Source organism: Anomaloglossus baeobatrachus, chromosome 3 (assembly GCF_048569485.1).
Source record: "Anomaloglossus baeobatrachus isolate aAnoBae1 chromosome 3, aAnoBae1.hap1, whole genome shotgun sequence".
NCBI lineage: Eukaryota > Metazoa > Chordata > Amphibia > Anura > Aromobatidae > Anomaloglossus > Anomaloglossus baeobatrachus.
In genome coordinates, this window is record NC_134355.1 from 152,443,781 (window position 1) to 152,459,784 (window position 16,004).

The 16,004-nt window shown below is 42.3% G+C and overlaps 1 protein-coding gene across 1 annotated transcript in view; it reads right to left on the reverse strand.

The window, feature by feature from the left end:
• The window catches only part of MTHFD1L (methylenetetrahydrofolate dehydrogenase (NADP+ dependent) 1 like), a 311,373-nt gene that overhangs the window by 160,072 nt on the left and 135,297 nt on the right, over window positions 1-16,004 (reverse strand). The window contains exons 17-19 of the mRNA XM_075339530.1: window positions 13,660-13,736; window positions 10,174-10,314; window positions 4,304-4,372 (exon numbers count right to left, since the gene is read on the reverse strand). Of these exons, the coding sequence (XP_075195645.1) occupies window positions 4,304-4,372; window positions 10,174-10,314; window positions 13,660-13,736 (287 nt within the window). The remainder of the gene's footprint in view (window positions 1-4,303; window positions 4,373-10,173; window positions 10,315-13,659; window positions 13,737-16,004) is intronic.

The following is a 16,004-nucleotide window of genomic DNA, read 5'->3' on the forward strand; positions in this document are numbered from 1 at the left end:
TGTGCGCATGCCTGAAAGTGTCGGGGACTTCTGATCATGTGCACTAATCCTATGCCCAGCATTCTGAGGTGGTGCAACAGACACAGGTACACGCATCACTACTGATGAAAATGCTGGGCAGTGGGCATTCATGTTAGCACGCTCCTGCAGGAGTGCTACCATGCCAAGAGGGTAGACTGAGCGCAGGAAGTAACACCCTTGTGACTAGTCCCTGCACTCATTAGCATATCATAAAGGATCTTTAGAAACACTAGATACAGGGAGTGTTAGGCAGAGATTAGCAATATGCACCCAGAACTGCTCATGGTTCTAGGTTGATATTGAACTTGAAAGGTTCCCTTTAATATGTCAGGTTAACTGTTAGGCTATGTGCACAAGTTGAGTATTTGGTTGAAAAAATTTCTGCACCTTTTCCTCATCTCTTCCCAGGGAAAAACGCAGCGCAAAAACATGCAATTTTCATGCATTTTTACTTTCCAATTGAAGTCAATGAGTGAAATGCTGCAAAAACTCTGAAAGAATTGACATGCTGCAGATTATTGTCTGCACCAAATCTGCAAGGGGAAAATACTCAAGTGAGCACTACACTTCAAGGTGCTCATTGGCTTTGCTGACAGTTTTGTGACAACTCAAAAACACATAAAAATTGGGATATAAAAACGCAGTGTGTGCACACAGCCCTAATATCCCCAAGCTTCCCCTCTGCAGTGAGGAATAGCACATATTTCATGTGATGGCATATTCACTGTCATGTCCATCCGTCACCGCTCCTTATTCATTCACATAGTTATCTAAAACAATGTTTAGATGTGGTTAATTGTCAGTGTGCTCGGCCTGAGATACCACAGCCTCCTGCCACCAACATCTGTGAAAACATGACCCGTTCTTTCATTACTGCAGTGTAAACAGGTATAGATAGCGCTAGGAAAATTCCCATATACTATTCCCTTTTCAGGCTATAGGGGCTTGGAAAAGAAAAAACAGAGCATGAGATAGGAAGAGAGGAAGCTGGCGGAATATCACATCCCAGCATATGCCGTATCTGGCATCGCACCGTCACTATCAGCACACGTATAAAATGACAGAGGGACCGACGTGATAACATGTCAATCCTACAAAGATGAAAAGTCATAAGTAGCACTTAAAGACCACAAACCCAACAAAGCAATCTGGACCGTCTTTCCCAAATCCTCCAATATCACATCACACATGATAAGAAAACACGACGCATCCCACAGCTTGTAACTTCAATAGAAACAGTTCAGCATTTCAACTTCCAGATTGCAGCTGTTAGGGACAGGATAAAATTATTGTATGAAGGACTGCAGATACACTCTGGGGAAAAAAGGTTTCAACCACCGTATAAGCCGAGGCACCTAATTTTACCACAAAAAGCTGAAAAGACTTATTGCCTCGAGTATAATCACAGGGTGGGAAATGCAGCAGCTACTGGTGGTAATGTTTCCATATTGTCCCCTGTAGTAATGTGCCCATATTATCTCCTGTAGTAATGTGCCCTCTCCTTTAGTAATGTCCTCATACTGGTCCCCTATTATGCCGCTGTTCATATACACACAAAAAAAATTGTTCTCACCTGTCCTCCGTTCCCACGGTGTCATCTTACCAGCTTCTTGCAGACCCCAGGCACTAAAGGGTACTTTACACACAACAATATCGCTAACGATATATCGTCGGGGTCACGGTGTTCATGACTCACATCCGGCGCCGTTAGCGACATCCTTGTGTGTGTGTGACTAAAAGGAGCGACGATCAACGATCACAAAAGCGTCAAAAATCGTTGATCGTTGACACGTCGTTCCTTTTCATAATATCGTTGGTGGTGCATGCCGCGGGTTGTTCGTCGTTCCTGCGGCATCACACATCGCTATGTGTGACACCGCAGGAACGACGAACATCTCCTTACCTGCGTCCACCGGCAATGAGCAAGGAAGTAGGTGAACGGCATGTTCCGGCTGCTCATCTCCGCCCCTCTTCTGCTATTGGACGGCTGCCGTGTGACGTCGCTGTGAATTTGCTGTGACACCGAACGCGCCTTCCCCTTGAAGGAGGGATTGTTCGGCGGACACAGCGACGTCGCTGAACAGATATGTGCGTGTGACGCTGCCGTAGCGATATTGTTCGCTATGGCAGCGATCACCAAATGTCGCACGAACGACGGGGGCGGGTGCTATTGCTCGCAACATCGCTAGCGATGTCGCAGCGTGTAAAGCACCCTATAAAGCCCTCAGTGATCGCGGCCGGTGCAGGGGCAGCCACTGTTGTCATCAGTACATTACTTCACTTGAATGATTTGCAGCACCGCAAAGCATTCAACTGAAGAAAAGCGCAGACTATAACGGCGGTCCCTCCACCAGCCGCGATCACGGAGCGGTCTATGTGCCTGCGGTCCGCAAGAAGCGTGTAAGAGGACATCACGGGAATGGAGGACAGGTGAGAATATTTTTTGTGGGACCCTCACTCGAGCATAAATCGAGGGGGGGGCGTTTTCAGCATAAATAAAAAAAAAAAGGGCTGAAAAACTCAGCTTATACTTAAGTATATATAGTATTTAGAAACGAATTTTGCTGCAAACCTGTGCCAAACACACTTTTGATACGCATCAGAGTGGTTCCCTTCCTGAAAAAGGGGGCTCAGACTCCTGAAACGCATAGAAATAAAGTCACTCCTTTTATTATTCCTTTTATTTTTCCTGTCACAGGCAGCACAGTAATATCTCCATCTGCTCCTCCATTCTACATTTGATATCTCAGAGGACTGCTGCAGCCTGGTTCATTGAGTTTGTGTTGGGCGTTGTGACTCTCTCACAACCTTAACAGGTGAGTGTGCTTAGCTTATTTCTACCCCGGTTTTGTTGAAGTATAAGACCCTACTGCGCCTTTTGTTATTCCAGTTTTTTCCTCTTCTGAAAAATGAGAATGTTATGGGTCTCGGAAAATGGCAACAAACACGCAATTCTTTTTTGACAAATTTCTAAATTATTTTTTTTTCGCCACCTAAACAAACGAAAAAAAACTATACCCATTTGGTATTAAGAACTTGGACTGACCTGGGGAATCATACTGCCCAGTCAGTCCGAACAAAGTAAAAAAAACTAAAAATAAATTTTGGAATTGCAGTTTTTTTGCTATTTCACTGCATTTGGAATTTATATCCCATTTTCCAGTACAATATGGGGCAGAACGACTGATGTCATTCAAAAGTACAACTCGTCTGGCAAAAAACAAACCCTCGTATGACGTAGACAATAAAAATAAAAAATAAAATAATATATGGCTTTTTGGAAAAATTAAAAACGGAAATTTGTAGGGTAGTGAAGGGGTGAACGTTTTGTACAAGTCTTTATAATGAAAATAAGAAATTTGCAATTACTCCCAACATAACTGTAAGGCTAGTTTCACACTTGCGTTCAGCGCATTCCGTCACTATGGAGAATAGCGCAGTCCGTTAACGCACTGAGCTATTCTCCATAGACTTGTATGGACGACGCACTGTAACGTAAGTGTCTGCGTTGCATCCGCTGGACGACGCAGCGTCGTTATTTTGACGCTGCGTCGGGTGGATGGAACGCAGCATGTAACGTTTTTCTGCGCTTGGCGGAGTGTCAAAAAAATGCAACCTGCAGGAATCCGTTAGGCGTCCGTTTTTATAATGGACGCCTATGGTGGCGGATTACGTTAGAATGCGTCATTTGACGGATTCCGTTAACGCAGCTGTCTTTACACAACTGCGCATGCTCAGATGTGTAAAGTCAAGGAAAAAAAACTACAATGGATTGCGTTATTTTGTACGATCCGTAGCATCCGTTGTGCCACTATATGCAACGCATCCATTGCATGCGTCACACAATGCAATGCTACGGATCCCGTCCAACGCAAGTGTGAAACTAGCCTTAAATGGAATTTGTCACCAGGGTTTTGCTCTCCTATCTGAGAGCCGCATAACATAGGGGCAGAGACGCTAACTCCAGTGATGTGTCACTTACTGAGCTGTTTGCCCTCACTTGATTTCTCTGCTGCAGATCTAGCAGTTATATAGAGCTCATGAATATGCTGGACTATCTAGTAGCACACCAAGTAGTACTCTAAAGATAATCTACTGCTGATTAAATAGTGAGTTTATGAAAACTACACTAAAAAGCCCAGTAAGTGACACATCGCTGGAATCGGGATCTCTGCCCCTACCATTATGCTGCTTTCAGATTTGATGTGAAAAGGCTTGAGACAGATTCCCTTTAACATGCTGAAAAGAGAAAGACCTTGCTTGTTTGCAAGAGATCACTTACCTCCAATGTCTGCATCAGCGTTGGCTTTATGGCATCTTTCATCAGAACAGCCAAAGCTCCAGTAATGCCCTAAAAATGTAGGAAAAAAATATTGACATCATGAGAGAACTGGATCCTAACTTTTCATTTTCAAGGTGGTGACAACTGAATAGATTGATAATGGGGTGACCTGGTTATTCATCATCATCAATGAACAAAAAAGTAGATATATAATCATATCGATAAATGTCTAAATATATAGATAAAAGGGCACATTGGCTTGTAATTGTAGGGATAACATCATGGTGTACAATACAAACAAATTACTAACAGGTAGGTTCAGCACAATGTGAGGGAAGTTGATAGACCCCAACTATTGGTATAACAAGGTTGATCCTCTTGTGGACCCGTCAGAATATACATGTCAGTTCAATTTTATTGGTGAAATTACTCACCTAAATATAATCCTAGTCAAGACTTACAATTAGTGAACACAATTTTGGCTAGCCTGTAAATGAAGAGGGAATGGTGGAGCAAAGGTAGAGGGCTGGGGAGGGCTGGTAAATAGATTATAAAGGGTGTTTTCCACAAAAAAAGAACATTTTAATCAATATCTCTTGGAATAATAAATTCTACAAGGGTGTGTCTCAATGAACCAGGCGCCATGGACTCCAGCACGACCCCTTATATACACCGGCGTGAACAACGATTGTCTTGATGAATCGGGACCAAAGCCGTATAAATCCAACCACCAAACACAAATTAAACAACTTCTCAGCTAAGCACTAAGTAGACAACGTAACTGTACAGATGGCCAACATCCAACCACTTAAAAAACTAAGAAAAAAATAGACCCGTTACCTCATGCCACTAATGCAAACTGAAAACCAGCAGTGCTCAGTCACAATCTCTTGAATCTCCCGAGTACTTAGCCAGTTTTCCTCCAAATAAAGGGCCCGATTCAAAGCTATTACAGTAGAAATCAGGCGTAAAACCTTTGGAAAGATGTAAACTTTTGGAGCTGAGCCAAAACTTTGTGACTTGTCATTTTTACACCAGTTTTTCCCAGCTCCGCCAAAATGGATGGACCGTGGCAGCACAGCTCGTCTAATATATGATGATTTATGGCATTCTGTATGTTAGAATTTACTTCAGTCTCTGACTGGAGTAAGATTTCTGGAGCAGCAAAACTCATCAGAAGCTCCTGATTAATTATAAGTCGCGTACTTCAAGAATAAGGAGCTTCTGACTCGACCATGTCCCCTCATTAAGACAAGTGAGAAAATCACCATTGAATCATGAATAAGGGCTAAAGTCTGCACACTGCAGTTGCTTCTAAACACAGAATTTAGCAAGTCCAACCTCTGCAATGACTAGGGCTACAGAGGAAAATCAGCTATGAAGGAATGACCGATGCTGCTACCCAAGCAAGTCTAAGGCTATGTGCGCACGTTGCGTAAATACATGCAGTTACGCTGCGCTTTGTAGCGCAGCGTAACTGCATGCGTCCTGCGTCCCCTGCACAGTCTATGGAGATTGTGCAGGGGCCGTGCGCACGTGGCGTTTTAGAGCGCAGCGCTTCGGCTACTGCCGAAGCGCTGCGTTCTAAGAAGTGACATGTCACTTCTTCCGTGCGCTTTGCCGGCAGCTCCTGCTCTGTCTATGGCAGGAGCTGCAGGCAGAGCGCATGGAATCGGCTTTTTTGTTTTTCACTACGGACATTTCTGCAGCGATTTAAAGTGCACGTGTGCTCTTCAGATCGCTGCAGAAATTTCTGCAGTGAATGTATGCAAAGTGCGCACATAGCCTATCACTGCATAAAAACACAAGACTGAGGCCCCTTCACACGTCAGTGAGTCTGGTACGTATGTTGCCGTTTTTATACACACCAGAATCACGGATATTCAAATCAATGGGTCAGCACACACATCAGTGATGTCTCACTGACTTGTTTCCGTGTATCGCACACGCGTGTCCTCCACATGGAGACAAATCCGTTTTTTCTGGCATCACTGATGTCCCACGGACAACACTATGGTGTAATCCGTGAAACACGTACCAGAAAAATCATGTACATTGAAAATAAAAAGCTTTTTAAACTCACCCGTCTCCAGCGATGCTGTCTTCAGCCGCTGCGGTCTCTGCTTCCAGGCCGGCTAATTATGCTCATGCACATTCACTGCACCGCCAACCTGGAAGTAGCTGCAGAGTGGAGACCGCAGCAGCCGGACAGCATCGTGAAGACTTCAGCACCATGGACAGCAGCAATGTTGACAGGTGAGTATAAGTGCCTGATCTCTTTGTATTATCACCGATAGCACACAGAGATCACACAAAGTAAAGCAAGTCCTTTATTGGAGCTAGGATGCTGAACGTAAGCATAACATTGGATATTTTATTTTAGAAATATGTGCAAGTAAAGTTCCAGCAATGTACTGCTATTTGATTGACAGGTGCAACAGGAAAAGAATACATGCAAGCCCCGACCCACATATTCCCTTCCTGTTGCACCTGTCAATCAAATAGCAGTGCATTGCTGGAACTGTAGTTGCACATATTTCAGAAATAAAACATCCAACCTCATAACAAAAGGTATGCTTACATTCATCATAGCACCAGTATAGCACTGGCTTTACTTTACATATGAAAATCCTGCTGGTTGGTTCCCTTTAATTGCTTCATTCTATGTATTATGTACAAATTCTTCCTTCAGCTAGTAGAACATTTGCAAAACAGATCGGACCCCCTCCAGTTAGTAGCAAACCATTTGTATTGAGCAACAAAAGCCACAAAAAACTTTATTGTCCTACTGGAAAAATGTCCTAGTAAATTAGAGGGATTCAAAATAAATATAACACGGCAATACAGTCCACACAGCTAAGGAATTCTAACAAGTGCCGTGTGGTTTTATTGCGCCAATCATTCACCGTGGTTAGCTAATCTACTTCTCCCATTCTGCCAATAAAAAAGACCACATAAAGCAAGAATTAAGACTGTATTAAAATATACTGAAGTGTTATGAGTTGCATATGGCAGAGCCACTATTAAACCGAGAGGAAATCCTCTGCATGCAACCATAGCGCGCACTTTATTAAACAAACTTGGTCATATTTAGTTAATATATCAAATGTCCGCTCAACGACTAATCTATGTCAGATCCACTTAGTGTAATTGATACAACAAGGGGGCAGCCGTCAATCACATTCAGGGTTAACAAACAGAACTCCCAGCAGATCTGTACATTCACTGTTTATTAGGAGGAAAAGAATTTGGCAAAGGGATAAGAAATAAAAAGTCTGCTAGAACCAGATATTTCCTGCCGTGTATTCCATGCTTTTCAGATAACGAGAGTTCATTACACTTATATATCCCATAATCTTTCTATTTTCCCAAAAAAGTAACAACCCAACACACGACTGTCGATCATAAATACAAATAAATGGAAAGAAAACAAGCCTAAACAATGAGGACAGAAGTTTTAGAAAAATGGTTTTCTGCTGAGCTTTAAAGGGAATCTGTCACCCCCTTTGACCGTTTTAAGCTATTACTATGGGCATACAGGTAATAGGATGGTGAAAGTAGTCCTACATACATACAGCCAGCGGTCGTGGCCGCTGGCTGTATGTAGCAGAGCTGAAGCGGCGTGGGACTTCATGTGGATTACGACGGATCTGCAGGGTGTTGGGGCCTAATAAAGAGGTGAAGGAGGGTGTGTTTTGTACTTTACTCAAAATAAAGGATTTTTCTCTGTGTCTATTTACATTCACTTACAGGTTAGTGTGATGCAGGCATCTCAAACGCCTGTGCCATCACTAACATAGGGCTTAGTAGCAGCTGTGTGCTGCTATTAACCCCTTATTACCTTGATTGCACTGGAGCGGTGGCAATCGAGAAGAGCCGGTATTGCACCGGGATTGTCACATCTAATAGATGCGGCAATACCGGGTGGCTGCAGGCTGGAATATGCACACTTATGCTCAGAGAGCGCAGGCTATGCCTGCTGATGTCATGTCACACTTGTACGAGTCTGACAGCGCATCACCGGCACAGCTGCACACTTCTGACAGGAACGTGCATGTGTTTCTGAAACAATACTGACCCGCAGACACTTGCACTGCTTTCCCAGCCCACCAGCCTTCCTGTCACCTGTGATTGGTTGCAGTCAGCTGACACGCTACAACTCAGGGTGGGGGCGCGTCTAACTGCAATCAAATTACACGCGCCAGTGGTCGGGCAAAACAATGAATATTGAATTGTCGGCTCCGGAAGAGAAAAACATGACCCGGAAGGAGTTTGCTGCCATGACACAGCCTCGAGTGAGTACAACACGCTTCTACCCCCCTATCCTTTCCATTAATGTTTTTAATCTCCGGATTCTGGTCCCCATAGACTTATATGGGCACCGGAATCCAGAGCGGATTCGAATTTTTTTTTTCAATCCGGCAGTGATCCGCCGGTCCTGGATTTAGGCGGATTCGATCAACTCTAGACCTGGGAATTAAGGGATTAATCTGCTCCTTTTCAATTATCCAATTTTGTCCAATATTACAATTAAAACTAAGAAATATTAACAAATCTTCTGTATCAGCTCTGGCCCCCTCCTCCTATTTGACTTGTGTGTGGCTGTAAGACAACTTGATGCAGCAGAAGACTCCCCTACTGTCCTCTATAAGCAGTGGGACCACTATTTCTCCTCACTCCTAATGGAGTATGGCATTAGCCAACCACCAGATAAAGATGAAATTGATCCGTTTCACATGTACCGGAGACACATTCACATGCATTCTAGTTAAAGTCAATAGAGGCCATCACACCTCCGTGTTTTCACACGGACCAATGGCCCATGTGAAACAACTGCGTGCCTAAGTGATTCTGATGGAGACAAGTCCGTTTTTTTCCCAACAGCACAGGTCAGATAGAGAGATAGAGAATATATAGATATACCAGATGATAAATAGATAATAGATAGCTTGTACAGCTATTTAGCAGGATCAATAAATAATTTACAGGAAAACAATGTCGTGGGGTCCCCTTCATTTTCATAACCAGCACAGGTAGAGCAGCAGCTGCAAGAGCTGCAACCCTTAGATGTCTGCTGTCCAATGTTTTTTATAATTATTTGATTTAAAAAAAAAAAAAAACCAAGGTCCACCCCATTTTTTTCAAAACTAGCCAAGGGACAGCAGACAACTGGGGGCTGATATTAGGGTGGGAAGAGCCATGGTCATTTGGCCCTTCCGAGCCTTAAAATAGCAGTCTGCAGCCGCCCCAGAAGTGGTGCATCCATGAGATACGCCAATTTTGGTGCTCTACTCTGCTCTTTCCGAAGCTCACCCATTACTAATACGAGGGCTTGATGCCAGCTATCAATTCACAGCTGACATTAACCCCATATATTACCCCATTTGTCACCGCATCAGGGCAAAGGGAAGAGCTGAGCACAGAGCCAGATTTGGCGCATCCAATATCTAATAACTCACCAGGAGCTGGTGTTGTAGAATTACATTACATTTTACAGAGCTAGCATTAGGATTTATTGTCTTGTGCATGCAGCCACCCTGCCATCTTCAAGCGTAATTTGCTATGCAATGTTTATTTTTTTACAAAACTACAGAGTATTACAGCATGGGACACAAATATTCCTAAACTCCATACATTTCTTAGTAGCAGCTATCACCCATGTTTAAAAGAACACGAAAAAGTGAATATGGTAATTTACTTTTCTAGATTAACAGTTAATGGCAGCAAATCTTACACCATCTTGCCTCCCTTTCTAGTCCCCAAATTGTCCTCTATATATCACAACAAATTAGCAATATAAAATGCAATTATTATGCCGAATAACCGAACCATGATGAAATGTCAAGCATTTAGCAGTGAATATCCCTTACCAGGTCTTCAGCGGTCACTGGCTGCCCCTTTTTGTCACTGGCCACCACCATCCTTCCAAATCTTTCTTTCATATCATGTAGGTCATTGGTTAAGGCAAGGATAGCCATGATTTCACTTGCCACTGCAATGTCAAACTGGGTCTGGAAACAAATATTTTAAGAAGTATGAGATAACGCATGCCACTCGTAACATCTTCCATAAAAAGCTATGAGAAATCGCTCCATCTCAACGTGCCATCATTGTTATGCATGTTTATACAAAAAGAATTCTTTCTATAATACTAATTTACCTTTAAATCATGATCACGTACCATTTCCAAAAATTGTAATATGACAAAGAATTAGAATTTGCAACATTCCCACAATAACCACCACTACGCAAAGTTTTGCAGAGAAAGGGTTAACCACCACTACTTTGGCTTTACAGTCGGCAATACTTCATAGCCGTTTGGAATAACTCAAATAACACAGGTCTTCAAAAAAAAAAAAAAAAAAATTTCGAGAGCTGTTTTGGTTATTCCACGTAATCTTTATGTTTTTGTGCTGAATCCGAAAATGACCTCCGTTTTGTCATAGGACATCACGTTTTCTGACAATTTAAGGAACTGTGTTAAATAAAACAATACCTCAAAATAAATGAAAATACTCAAAATTAATTTTTTATTACAAATGTTTCATGAAAATCATTTTTTTAACTGCAATGATCTCACTAACACACACTAAAATCGATTCATCTTCCCTGTGAGGCTTCTCTTGGTACATTTACGCTTGTGAGTAATATCTGTAATGTCTCTCTGAAGAGTCTTCCCTGGTATCTTCTTTCCATCTCTTTAATGTCCTGGTGGAATCGTTCACCTTGCTTTTTACTCACAGCTCCCAAATTTCCAAAGTTGTCAAGGTGGGAATGGAGGAAATGCACTTTCAAACTCATCAGGCAACCTAAAGCTTGAAATGCTTTCAGCATTCGTCCGACGATTTGTTTGTAGTCAGGGTCTTTGTTATTGCCTAAACATTTCTCAACGACCTCTTTAAATGCAATCCACCCTTCTTTTTGAGGATGCGTCATGGTATTGATAAACTCTTGATCAGCTATAAGCCTTCTAATGTCTGGTCCGACGAACACACCTTCCTTCAATTTTGCCTCCGAGAGGCCTGGAAACTTGGTGACCAAGTATTTGAAGCATTCTCCATCTTATCTTCCTGGGCAAAGTAAGGAACGAACTCATCTTCACGATGTCTGAACTATGAAAAAGACACTCCTTTCAGTGCAGCAAACTCACTCCAGAAGTTATCTCTGAATGATCCAATGTTGTCCTATATGACTGATGATGATAAATATAAGCCACCTGTGTATAATCAAGTCTCCGTATAAATGCACCTGATGTTAAAGTCTCAGTGTTCTGTTTAAAGCACAGAGAGCTCCATGAAGACCAAGGAACACAACAGGCAGGTCTGTGATACTGTTGTGGAGATGTTTAAAGCCGAATTTGGTTACAAAAAGATTTCCACAACCTTAAAGATTCCAAGGAGCACTGTGCAAGCAATCATTTTGAAATAGAAAGAGTATCATACCACTGCAAATCTGCCAAGACCCGGCCGTCCATCCAAACTTTCATCTCAAACAAGGAGAAGACTTATCAGAGATGCAGCCAAGAGGCCCATGATCACTCTGGATGAACTGCAGAGATTTACAACTGAGGTGGGAGAGTCTGTCCATAGAACAATCAGTCGTACACTGCACAAATCTGGCCTTTATGGAAGAGTGACAAGGAGAAAGCCATTTCTCAAAGATATCCATAAAAAGTGTTGTTTAAAGTTTGCCACAAGCCCCCTGGGAGACACACCAAACATGTGGAAGAAGGTGCTCTGTCAGATGAAACTAAAACCGAACTTTTTGGGCACAATACCAAACAATATATTTGCGTAAAAGCAACACAGCTCATCACCATGAACAGACCATCCCCACTGTCAAACATGGTGGTGGCAGGATCATGGTTTAGGCCTGCTTTTCTTCAGCAGGGACAGGGAAGATGGTTAAAATTGATGAGAAGATGGATGGAGCCAAATACAGGACCATTCTTGAAGAAAACCTGGAATCTGCAAAAGACCTGAGACTGGGACGGAAATTTGTCTTTTAACAAGACAATGATCCCAAAGCTAAAGCAAAATCTACAATGGAATGGTTCACAAATAAACATATCCATGTGTTAGAATGGCCAAGTCAAGGTCCAGACTTAAATCTAATCAAGAATCTGTGGAAAGACCTGAAAACTGCTGTTCACAAACGCTCTCCATCCAACCTCACTGAGCTCGAGCTGTTTCCGAAGGAAGAATGGGCAAGAATTTCAGTCTCTCGATGTGCCAAACTGATAGACACATACCCCAAGCGACTTGCAGCTGTAATCGCAGCAAAAGGTAGTGCTACAAAGTATTATCTTAAAAGGGACAATAATATTGCACACCCACTTTTCAGTTTATTATTTTTTATAAAAGTTTAACATAAGCAATACATTTTGTTCACCTTCACAATTGTGTCCCACTTGTTGTTGATTCTTCACCATAAAATTTAAATTTTTTATCTTTATGTTTGAAGCCTGAAATGTGGGAAAAGGTTGAAAAATTCAAAGGGGCCAAATACATTCGCAAAGGCACTGTATCTATGCATAAGTTTGCCATTATTTGTAGGATGGGGGATAACTTACTGATCACTGGGACAATCTGTTTGCCTTTTTAACCCTTCTCTGGTACCATGGGGTCAATTTGACCCCCATGAAAATTGGTACAACTAGTGGTTTTTTTTCATGGTTACCAGACAAGGCTTAAACAACAAAGTACACCTAGAGACACAGGTATTCTGAAACCGGATTTAACTTCAGGACGGCACACAATGGCATATTGGTGGCTCAGCACTATTGCCTGGTAAGGACAGGCGAATCCTACTAAGAACAACATAAGCTTGGAGTTTATATGCTCTCCTTATATTTAAGTGGGTTTTCTCGCTCACTCAAAACACACTGATAGATTAGTTTCTACCCCTATTTGGGTTCCCAACCTAAAGTGTAAGACGTCTTTGGGTCATTACCAGTAGCCAGCCAGTTCATGTTTTGCAGGTTGCGCCATATGCTTATAGACGTTTTTCAGATAATCTTTAATAATACGAAATAAGTGGGCAAAGTAAATACTGCAGGATTAAAAGTAAAGGTTTAATTACCCCCCATGAGTATTGAAGAATCTAAACCCAGCATATTCCAGTTAAAATGTTACCACATTTTATATCCTTTCAAGTTATAAGTAGGTTCTGGTTTTAGCTGCTGCCCTAATTATACTGTAATCTTTACACATCATTCTTGAGGTCATGCGTAGAAAAGAACAGAAACCACACACAAATAGACAGCTAAAATTAAATGTACTAGCACCACAGAAATGTATCCACAAAAATGGCATTCACAACTCATTCAGAAAAACACTTGGGACCGCAAATATTACCTGGCGGGAACATCCCTTTTCAGTGCTTGCTTCTCCAACAGTGATTCTTCGTAGAAATCGATCATTTGTGTCCACAACTGAAGTAGACAAAACATTTGGATGAAAAATCAAATGACAGCGTCAAAGACAAAAGATTACATATGATCACATCATAAAAGGGGTTTTCCTCTATGAGCACAACCCCTACTGATTTCTTGGTTAGGCCAGGTAAAATAATATAGCCTATACTCGCCTCCCATATAGACGCTGAACCAGCAGTGCCACAGTTCATTTCATGTTGTGACGTCACACGGGGCCTGAGTCCAATCAGCGCCAGCTTCTGTCTGTGAGAGCTGCGGCTCGGTTACCTTCCTGTTGAGTGCTCATTTGGTACGAAGGTTGGGAGACAGAAGCTGGCGTTGATTGGATGTGTCACGTATTGTCATTTGAGCCAGGGAATGTGAACCGCGGCATCACTGGAAGGACGCCGGTACGAGAGGTGAGTAAAGGCTTTATTATTTTACCACTGGGAAATGTGGAATCAGAATCTTTATTTTTTATCTTTATTTTTTTATATAGCGCTAACATATTCCGCAGCGCTTTACATACATCAGGAACACTGTCCCCGTTGGGGCTCACAATCTAAATTCCCTATCTGTATGTCTTTGGAGTGTGGGAGGAAACCGGAGTACCCGGAGGAAACCCACGCAAACATGGGGAGAACATACAAACTCCTTGCAGATGTTGTCCTTGGTGGGATTCGAACCCAGGACCCGAGCGCTGCAAGACTGCAATGCTAACCACTGAGCCACCGAGAAGGGGTTCTCTTAGAAGTGGACAACCCCTTTAAAAGGAGGACATTTACAACTTTTTTGACTAGCACATTTCAGAGAAACCTTGTCAGAAAAACTGCTCCAGCACTGTAATTACAATTCTCTGACGTTCCTCAGTTTTTTCCCTCCCTATAAATGTTTTTAGGCTCAGACTCCAGGGGGATGAATAGAAATGCATGGCACAATTTTCAGATTTATATTTGAAATATTAAGAAAGCAATATATCATTTCCTCTACATTTCACAAATACATGCTACTTAAATATTGCTATCTATCTATCTATCTATCTATATATATATATATATATATATAATAATTATCGGTGCTGGCCAAAAGTATTGGCACCCCTGCAATTCTGTCAGAAAATACTCAGTTTCTTCTTGAAAATGATTGCAATCGCAAATGCTTTGGTATTATTATCTTCATTTATTTTGCTTGCAATGAAAAAACACAAAAGAAAATGAAACAAAAATCAAATCATTGTTCATTTCACACAAAACTCCAAAAATGGGACAGACAAAAGTATTGGCACCCTTAGCCTAATACTTGGTTGCACAACCTTTAGCCAAAATAACTGCGAACAACCACTTCCGGTGACCATCAATGAGTTTCTTACAATGCTCTGCTGAAATTTTAGAACATTCTTCTTTGGCAAACTGCTCCAGGTCCCTGAGATTTAAAGGGTGCCTTCTCCAAACTGCCATTTTGAGATCTCTCCCCAGGTGTTCTATGGGATTCAGGTCTGGACTCATTGCTGGCCACTTTAGTAGTCTCCAGTGCTTTCTATCAAACAATTTTCCAGTGCTTTTTGAAGTGTGTTTTGGGTCATTGTCCTGCTGGAAGACCCATGACCTCTGAGGAAGACCCAGCTTTTTCACACTGGGCCCTACATTATGCTGCAAAATTTGTTGGTGGTCTTCAGACTTCATAATGCCATGCACACGGTCAAGCAGTCCAGTGCCAAGGCAGCAAAGCAACCCCAAAACATCAGGGAACCTCCGCCATGTTTGACTGTAGGGACAGTGTTCTTTTCTTTGAATGCCTCTTTTATTTCCCTGTAAACTCTATGTTGATGGCTTTTCCCAAAAAAGCTCTACTTTTGTCTCATCTGACCAGAGAACATTCTTCCAAAACGTTTTAGGCTTTCTCAGGTAAGCTTTGGCAAACTCCAGCCTGGCATTTTTATGTCTCGGGGTAAGAAGTGGGGTCTTCCTGGGTATTCTACCATACAGACACCCTTTTCATTCAGACGCCAACGGATAGTACGGGTTGACACTGTTGTACCCTCGGACTGCAGGGCAGCTTGAACTTGTTTGGATGTTAGTCGAGGTTCTTTATCCACCATCCGCACAATCTTGCGTTAAAATCTCTCGTCAATTTTTCTTTTCCTTCCACATCTAGGGAGGTTAGCCACAGTGCCATGGGCTTTAAACGTCTTGATGACACTGCGCACAGACACAGGAACTTTCAGGTCTTTGGAGATGGACTTGTAGCCTTGAGATTGCTCATGCTTCCTCACAATTTGGATTCTCA